This window comes from Poecilia reticulata, linkage group LG3 (genome assembly GCF_000633615.1).
Source record: "Poecilia reticulata strain Guanapo linkage group LG3, Guppy_female_1.0+MT, whole genome shotgun sequence".
Lineage (NCBI taxonomy): Eukaryota > Metazoa > Chordata > Actinopteri > Cyprinodontiformes > Poeciliidae > Poecilia > Poecilia reticulata.
Window position 1 is genome coordinate 33,679,544 of NC_024333.1, and position 9,706 is coordinate 33,689,249.

The window sequence follows — 9,706 nt, forward strand, 5'->3', positions numbered from 1 at the left end:
AATGGCATTTTAACTAAAACTCTGAGGTGTGAGAATCTTTGTTAAATGGCGTTTTAACTAAAACTCTGAGGTGTGAGACGTTTAACTGAAGTCGAGGGGTGCGGGTTTTAATGTTTATCTTTTTACCTCTTTTTTTAATTCTCTTTGTCTTTCTAACTGTTTATTCAATGTCACATGCTGTTTTTATTTTAATCATGTGAAGCTCTTTAAAATGCCTTGCTGCTGAAATGCTATACAAATAAAATTTGATTGATTGATAAAATAAATGGGTTTTAAGACGAGCTTTAAAAGTGGACATCTACATTTCCTGTTTTCCTTTTTGTTTTAAAACCCAAAATTAAGTTTTATCAATCATGTTGATGTCAGAAGAAAACAAGAATTAAAAATGATAAAACTTTGAATGGGAACTTGGGACTTTATTTTTTTAAGTTTCCATGACGGACAGGATTTAAACTTTGGTTTAATGTCTAAAGTCCTTCATCTGTTTTGGGTTTGATGTGACAGAAACAACCGATTAGTAAACATTTATTCCACAAAAAACTAAACAATTGAGTCTGTTTATCCGCCTTCCTATCAGTTAATCAATACCTTGTTAGTTGATAAAGAATCAGATAAATTGAGCGTCTTGTTGATGTTTCCTATCTGTGGCCCAATCAAGGATTTTCTGCACTTGATGTGTTTTTGTAGGAAACCAACTTTTACAGCATTTATGAATGGAAAAACTTTTAAAGAAAAAATGTTTTCAGTTTAGAAAAATAACATTTGAGTGTCGCTACTTCAGCTTTTGAAGGTTGTTGGTCTCAGATGTTGCAGCTACATGTGAGTCACTAGTTATTTTAGTTTCTCAGCCAACATGGAGTTTGATTTCATGCAACTTGTTTTCTAATTAAAGAATCTGCAACCTCCAAAGAGCCATTTCCCCCCTGGACCAGCTAAATGAAACTCGTTTAGAGCTGCAACTTTTAAGAGCCACTATTTTATGTCTTAATTTTAAGAAAATCTGAACTTTTGCAAAAAGACTGGATACATTTTCATATATTATTTAGTTTCTTCTTTGTGTTTAATCCGATTCAGAGATGTTTGTTGACAACCTCAGGCATGTTTCTCATTCATATTCCACAGATTGCTCATCTGGTTTCTTAGAAAATATTTCAGATTCAGATTTTCTCTGGAAAATCTGAGATCAGCGCCTCGTTTGTGTTGCTTTCTGTTGGAGGAATCCTCCATGATGAAGCCCAAATTCAAACACCAATCCATGTGTTGGTATGTTTGAACATGTTTTACATGAATAAAGACTGTACGTAGTTTTTCTGATTCTTTTGCACGAGTTACTGCATCAATGCAGCGTAGCATGGAGATCTGCCTGTGGTTCTGCTGAGGTGGAGAGGAAACCCAGGCAGCTTTGATCACAGACTTGATGTCCGTTTTCCTCCAGACTCTGGGATCTTGATTTCAAACTGAAAAGGAAACTTCCTTTTCTTCTGAAAAGAGGATTTTAAACCTAACATGAGCTAGCTAGCTTCGCATGCAGATTATCTGAGGCAAGCTACCCAGAGTTGGCTAGCTTTGAATACAATCTAGTTGAGCACAATAGCTAATCTTATCTAGCTAGCTTTCAACACAAATTAGCTGATGCCAACAACTACCCAGTGATAGCTAATTTTGCAATACAACTGAAGTCAACAGCTAATCCAAGCTAGCCAGCTTTGAAAACAAATTAGCGAAGGCCAACAGTTACTCTAAGCCAGCCCGCTTTGAATACAAATGATCTTAGGCAAACAACTACTTGGAGTTGGCTAGCTATGAATACAAAATAGCTTGCAATACAAATTAGCTGATGCCAACAACTACCTGGACTTGGCTAGCTTTAATAAAAATTAGCTGAGTTCAACAGCTAATCTAAACCTAGCTAGCTTTGAATACAAATTAGCTCAAGCAAAAAGCTAATCTGATTTTGCCATCTTTGAATACAAATGAGCTGAGGCCAACCGTTGAGATGAACTAGCTACACTTTGATAACAAATTAGCTGAAGCAAACAAATAATCTGAGTTAGCTACCCAGATCAGATTAGCTGTCGGCCTCGGTTGATTTAAAGTCACCTAAACAAAACCTGCTTGACTAAAAATGAGAACAGCAGTCAATTTAGACTCCCACACCTTTTTAAAAGTCTAATAGCTCTGATTTGCTCAGTCCTGTTTTTCTAGCTCCGTTTAATTCAGTTGCTATTAATACAAACATACCCACTGTTGCATAATGATGATGATTTGTAATGTCTTCCAGTGGTTGTGAATGAGTTTTAACGCTCGATTAGCGGCCCAYGGTGGAGCCAGTAGCTCATCGTCAGGCTGCAGCACGTTGCAGGGAGAGGTCTCTGCAGCTGTTGGCAAATTTTACACCCATCTGTGGAAAAACACCCACTGGGCCGTGGGTCTGTGAGGTTTACCCTCCGTCTCTGATATGTGCAGCCTGAGCTTTTAGGGATAATCTTAGACGTCACATGTCTCCGCAGATACAGACACACCTATGATTGCCCATGAGTCACGGGTTCTCGCTTGTGGTGCCACATTCTTTCTGCTGCCGACTGCTTTTGTTGTCGTAGCAGAACTCATGAGGAGCATCCGCGTTTATTTACAGCCGCCGGCGCTTCGCTCCCTGCAGATCCTCACCAAGGTTACGCTGCTGCACCGAGGCCTGCTCCCTGCACCGACGCAGCCATTTACAGTGAGAGGGAGCGTTGTGAAACAACCGGGAAGTCAAGTTGAGCCTTGCAGAACACAATCTCATGCGAAAACTATTCACCTCAGACAGTAGCTTTAAGAAGAGAAACAGACAGACTGGGAACATTTGTTGTTTCTATAATTGAGTAAATTGCTGCAGATTAACTTCCTGCACCAACTGAAAATTGGAATTGATCAATTTGAAAGGATTGAAGTCGGGACTCTGTTCAGCCAGCTAACTGATGTCGGCCTCGGTTAATTTGTTTTCCAAGACGGCTAGCTCATCTTAACCGTTGGCCGCAGATAATTTGATCCCAAAGGGAAATTAAATGTTGTAACTAGCATCAATTCAGATTGTTCAAAGACTTATTGTAGATGGCGTTGGCAGGAAACGGCTCTTGTAACTGAATTACAGCGACCCTGAAGAAACCTAAGAGTTGGTTTTAGATCATTTGTTTTTAAAGCTAACTAGCTCAGATTAGCGGTTTGTCTTGGCTAATTTGTGTCCAAAGCTTGTCAACTATTATCAAAACTAATAAGACATTACATTATGCATCACCCATACACATCAAATATGTTTATCAATGCTCCATTATTATTGTTAAAAGCAACTCTAAATAAATTAATTTTAAAAAACTCTGTGTTTCGGCTGTTTTCTGGAGGTTTGGTCCAGATTTGTGGTGCATAGAGGCTGAATGCTGCTTCTGGGTTTTCCTACAGACACAGATATTTACTGAAGCTTAAAGCCACAAGGAAAATGAACAGAAACAGAAATGCTACTTCTTCCAAAAGGATTGTGTTCTGAGCAGGGATTAGATTAGGATTAGCGTCAGTCAAAGGCACCAGTTGTACCATCATACAAACGATGAGCTTTGAGAGTCTGTGTGGCGACTCTCTTCTGGTTTTTGCAGAAATAAACAAATACTTAAGATCCCTTTTAAAAATGCCTTTAATGGTTTAAACGCCAAATATACCTCAGTTAGTTTTGTTTTATTTCACGTGTATTGAGATGTTTGCACTGGAAACGAGACCAAAAATGCTTGGTAAGAGTTGGTGTTTTTGCAGTGTGGGTTGCAGCCAATCGGCATCGAGGAAAATTAATGCCGCAAATAGGCGTCGCTCCAAAACAACGGGAAAATTACGCATTACTACCATTTTAACAAATAAAAATCTGAACTCTGTGGCATAGATTTGTTTTGAAATGATCTTAAGTCCTCTGTTGGAGACATACACCATATAAAACATAATCATTATTTTATTTTTTTCAGTAATTTACCACTTTGTTTTTGCCTGTCAAATTAGAAATACATTGAAATTTGTGGTTAATGTGAATGCAAGGAACTTTCTAGGAATATTGGATCACAGCAATTTGTTGACAGTTATGTCCACCTTAATTGAGGAGCTTTAAACTGCTTGTATTGATTGTACCAAAAAAGTCACTTTCCAATCTGCTGGTTAGATGTTCAATTTGGAGCTTTTTGACGGTTTCTTTCAGGTTGATCTTCTGTTTTTAAAGTTTTTACTGTTTAAAGGCTGAGGCTCAGCATTGGAGTCCTCTTCCCAGGTGATGTTGTGCTGCTTTTGAATCTGTGAATCCCTTTCGTTCTGTGCAGTCTCGTGTGCCGCCGCCATCATTCCGTGCTGCAGGGCCGACCCCAACATGTCTTCCAACGGAGACGTCAGCGACCTCGGCAGCTCCGACAGCTTCTGGGAGGTACAAATAAAACGCATTTAATACCGGGACACATTCCCACTGCCTTGCTTTGCTTTGTTTGTCATGCAAAATTCATATTTTGCACGTTTTTATGCTTCCGTTTGGGTTTCTACTGCGTCTAAAAAAAAACAAACATCCTAAGCGCTTAGAAAACTCACTCAGCCATTAAATTGGCAATGAATTCATATTTTTTTGGTGTCTGGAAAATGACTCGTTTCAAAAACTTGTTAAATCACATTGCCCAAGCACTGTGCCGTTACCTAGCAACCAGAACCCAGCTCAGCCTGTTACCTAGCAACCCAAGCACATTTGGTTAGCTGGTTTTACTGCTGTATGCGCCGTACAATGGCTGCTGGAAAAGACAAGTGTTTTGTTGTTGACATCCAGAAACCCCTTGATGCATTCCTGTTGGTTGTGTAGGAGGCTTCACTTCTGCTTTTCAAAGATGTACGGTTCTATAATTGGTCATCTGTTTACAGCCATTTTCAGGGGTGAGTGTAAACGTTGAGTTAGAGAGCGTAAAATCTGATGATAGAAGAGTGACTTTGTGCAAAAACCCCCCCAAAAAACATGTTTTGCATAAGCCGTAGACCTATGCTAACCTGTTCAGGGAAGCATTGTGGGTCAACTTTAGCTTCTGGGCTAAACTCACTGGGTTTTGCGTAAACTGTGGCTTCCTTATGTAATTTATTTCTGTGCCTTTGTGCTTCTGCAGCCGGGTAACTATAAAAGGACGGTGAAGCGGATCGACGACGGCCACCGGCTGTGCAACGAGCTCGTTAGCTGCTTCCAGGAGAGAGCCAAGATCGAGAAGAGCTACGCCCTTCAGCTGAGCGACTGGTCCAAAAGGTGGAGGGGCGTCGTTGAAAAAGGTCCGTCGTCTCAGCAGCAATGATGAGTTCGTAGTTCTAGATGTCAGAAAACTGGGAGTTTAGTTACAATTACTGACAGCGGTAATGTGCTAATAGCAGGGCTAAATTTTAGCTTAGCTCTTTTTGCTAACTTTGCTTCMCCCAACTTAAATTTTTCCTGATAAAGTTTTCATATTGTTTATAATTTGTGATACATTTCTTAAAATAATTTTGTTATATTTTTAGAACAGTTTGTATTATTGGGATTTTTACTGTTTTCTCCACTTTTGGCTCAATGAGACGATGGATCTATTAATACATTTGAGACTATTTGTGTAGTTTAGTGATACAGATCACACGTTTTTAATGTAACTATAGTGTTGTAAAGGAGCGAATGGGAATGTTTTTCAAGTTGCATTCACTCACAGCCATACAGTTACCTGTGAAAGAAGCAATAAATAGATTTTATTGTTACTATTATCATGAGTATACCACAAGATATTGCTTTAGCGTTAGCTTATGCTAAATGCTGTGTTGGTGTAGCGCTTTAACACTAGCCGAGCTTATATTTAGTGCTATAACTAATGTTATAGTTAACGATGTCCACCACTAATTAAAGGAAACTTTTACCTTCTTTGTTCAGAATTGCACAAAAAGCCAGACCGTTAGCTTAGCGGTTTTTCCTCCAACAGGCCCTCAGTACGGGACTCTGGAGAAAGCGTGGCACGCCTTCATGCAGGCGGCCGACCGCCTCAGCGAGCTGCACATGGAGCTGCGGGAGCGGCTAGCGGCCGAGGACAGCGAGAAAGTCCGCGACTGGCAGAAGGACGCTTTCCACAAGCAGATGATGGGAGGCTTCAGGGAGACGAAGGACGCAGACGACGGGTTCAGGAAAGCTCAGAAACCCTGGGTCCGCAAGCTGAAAGAGGTGTCTGTCCATCCATCCATCCATCCATCCATCCATCCATCCATCCATCCATCCATCCATCCATCCATCCATCCATCCATCCATCCATCCATCCATCCATCCNATCCATCCATCCATCCATCCATCCATCCATCCATCCATCCATCCATCCATCCATCCATCCATCCATCCATCCATCCATCCATCCATCCATCCATCTTTCTATGCCTACTGTACAGTCCCTCTGTTACTTCCCATCCATGCATGACTGGTTCTTTCCATTTATACTCTAAAAACATAATCTCTAGAAAGCAACTAATAACTTGAATCATGACTAATCGATAGTTGAAATGAACTAATTAAGTAATCGATTAATTAACGGGAGTATACAGACTCAAAAAAGGGGCATTTGCTGAAAAAGCGACACGCTCAGAGCAGTAATTAAGCCGAAAATCTACCAAAAAATTTCGATTTTTCATTTAAAAGGGTTAAATCTTTGTAAATATGTTTCACCCAGAACTATTCAAGTGGCTGATTTAGCTTCACCTGGTTAACAAATTCTGTATGAAGCACATTTTCCTATCAAATTATGAATTGATTAACCTGAAAAATAATCACCAGATCAGTAATGAAGCAGGAAGAGTTGAGTTTTTCATCTCAGGAGTATTTTTAGCTGGAGATTCATCCTTTGCTGCAAATGATCAAGCGTTCACTAAAGTAATGCTATGTTGTTACGTAATAACATTTTTATTTTCTCATTTAAAAATATGAAAAGTGACTTTTACATCAGTTTGCATGAAAGCTGCACAATTAATGGAAAATCAAATCTGTGTGCGTCAAGGTCGAGTCCAGTAAGAAAAGCTACCATCAGGCCAAGAAGGAGGAGTGGACGGCCGTTTCCAGGGAAACGCACGCCAAGGCCGACCCGACCAAATCCCAGGAGGAGGTCCGCAAATTCACGGTCCGGGCCGAGCGCTGCAACCAAGAGACCGAGAAGGTACATGACTGAAACGCACAGGAGTCCTTTTCACTCTGCCTTAGTCCAACTTCAGTCCAGAAAGTCTGGTCCGCTTGGGGAGGTGTGAACGCGTAACCAACCAGAAATGAGCTCTGGTCCAAACCTCGGTGTCAGTTTGGCTGAATTGAACTTGTGTGGTTTGAATTTATATGTGAACGCCAAGCAGACCCAGAGGCTGCTCCAAATAACAGGAAGTGGACTACAGCGCAGAGCATTCTGGGTAAAAACAACCAAAACAAACATGCTAGCTTARCGCTAGCGGGAGAAATGACAAAAGAGAATTCCCACAACCATTTTTTCATTGACCATATAATTGATCAATTTAACATTTCTAAACTAAATTTGCTTGATGGAAACACACCAGTTTAGATGAAACTCACTTTTGGTGCTGTGATGACATGTTTGGGTTTTTTGCCCACATTAAAATTGGTTTATTTCTCATTATTGCCATTTAAACTTTTCTTTTTTTTTTTTTTTGCACATAATCAACAACCAGATGTTTCATCTGTCTCAAACCATGAAGATGACAGGAAGTAGTCGGAGGGTTGTGGTGTTTTTAAATGATGTACCACGTGAACACGCCTCTTCACGCCGGATTTTAATTGTTTTTTTATTTAATTTAAGCACTGCAGTTGCAAATTTGTGTTTCTTGACAAAGTTTTGCGCTCATTTGTAACAGAAACGCAGCTAGTGTCTTCGTTTCACCAGTGGTTCTTGGTGCAGCGCCCCCACAGGCGAGGAGGGGAACCAGTGTTTCAAATGGTTTGGTTGGTTTGACTCAGAAAATGTAGCAAATGTTGCAATTTTGGTCCCCAGTTGAACCGATTCTACCGGACTACCAGGTGTGAAAACACCCTTAGCATCCCAGGAGGAGCTCCAGTCGTCCCAGTCAGGGTGTGCCAGTGAGTCCAGTAAAACATACCTGCCTGTGTCTCTGCCTTTAAAACATGACTGGGCTTGTATCGCCTTCGTTTCGGCTCGGGACAAACCCGACGGCGGGACGGAGAAACTGAAGAGAGGAAAGAATCTGGGATGAATTCAGACTCGGCTTGGTGACACTTTCCCTCATCCAGACGTCTCTTATTTATTCTGAAGATGAATCACAAATGACGGAATAAAGTTTTAATTGTAGCAGTAAGAACAGAAGAGTTTCAGTCTTAGCCACCACACCTACAGCCCGATTAAAATGAAACTTTCAGGATAACTCGGGTTGTTTACATAACAACGTTTGCGGTTTCTGGCAGCACGAGGGGAATTACAAATCCTTAACTGCATCTTTTCTCTGAGGAACTCGTTAAAGAGGCTTTTTAAAACCTGAGTGGCTTTTAAAATGGACTGATTGAACCACAATACTTCCCATGACAGCCACAATAAAATAAAACGGTAATCAGAAACATCTGATCAGCCTGGGTGGAAGAAAACAAATGGACCACAAAATGAAGGGATGCACAATATTTGATCCAGATCTTCAAATTACATTTATTAGACATATTTTGCGTTTCCAATGAAGATGAAGGTTTCATGAAGCTTGGTTTTGAAGAAGCTGTAGAATGATCTAGTTGAGTGAAAGTATTTTAGATGCTGAACTAAAGCTGATCAAATGGACCCAAAAATCTTTGAAACGGAACCTATCATGCAAATGTTTTGCATGTTTTTATCTTCAATTTATGTGCTTAAAAAAAAGTTATTTTTGACAATAAGTTGATGTTTTTGGTGTCTGGAAGATGAATCATTTCAAAAAGTTCCTGGCTGTTGAGTTGCCTAGCAATYCCAGCCCGAGCACAGCCCCGTTGCCTAGCAACCCCAGCCGAGCACAGCCCCGTTGCCTAGCAACCCCAGCCGAGCACAGCCCCGTTGCCTAGCAACCCCANAGCCGAGCACAGCCCCGTTGCCTAGCAACCCCAGCCGAGCACAGCCCCGTTGCCTAGCAACCCCAGCCGAGCACAGCCCCGTTGCCTAGCAACCCTTGTGGATCTCCAGCACATTTGAGCAGCTTTTGTTCAGAAACCACTTGCAGGATTCTTGTTGTTTGTGAAGGAGATTCTACTTATGCTTTTCAAAGATGTACGGTTGTATAATTGCGCATCTGATTGCAGACATTTTTATTTTCGAGTGTTAACGTTGAGTTGGGGGTCGTGGCCAGCAGCAGTTTGTTTAAAGTGACAAGAGGCCGTAAAAAGGCTCATTCTGAAAGAAGCTCAAACCAGACTAAAGGTTATTTTGTAATGTAATGAACGTGTTTTATGTGCCACAAACCTATCCTCACCTGTACAAGGAAGTATAATACGTCACCTTTAAATGGGCCTGGGCCAATAAATCAATAACAATATAGACACATGATCAATATCAATACATCTGCTAGAATATTAACTGAACTCTTGAAGCACTGCTTTCTGGGAGATGTAGGCAGAGGAAAGACTTAAGCGGATCAACCTCTGAGCTAACCAAGCTGGGTTGGTGGAATCAACTAACTCACTCATTCTTTGGTTACCTAGCAA

At 40.8% G+C, this 9,706-nt stretch overlaps 1 protein-coding gene across 2 annotated transcripts in view; it reads left to right on the forward strand.

Moving 5' to 3' along the window:
• Positions 1–9,706, forward strand: part of pacsin3 (protein kinase C and casein kinase substrate in neurons 3) — a 32,420-nt gene that overhangs the window by 11,651 nt on the left and 11,063 nt on the right. For both annotated transcript variants that reach the window (XM_008405994.2, XM_008405995.2), the window contains 4 exons: positions 4,332–4,432; positions 5,148–5,304; positions 5,976–6,211; positions 7,032–7,187. In XM_008405994.2, the coding sequence (XP_008404216.1) occupies positions 4,379–4,432; positions 5,148–5,304; positions 5,976–6,211; positions 7,032–7,187 (603 nt within the window). In that variant the 5' untranslated portion in view covers positions 4,332–4,378. The remainder of the gene's footprint in view (positions 1–4,331; positions 4,433–5,147; positions 5,305–5,975; positions 6,212–7,031; positions 7,188–9,706) is intronic.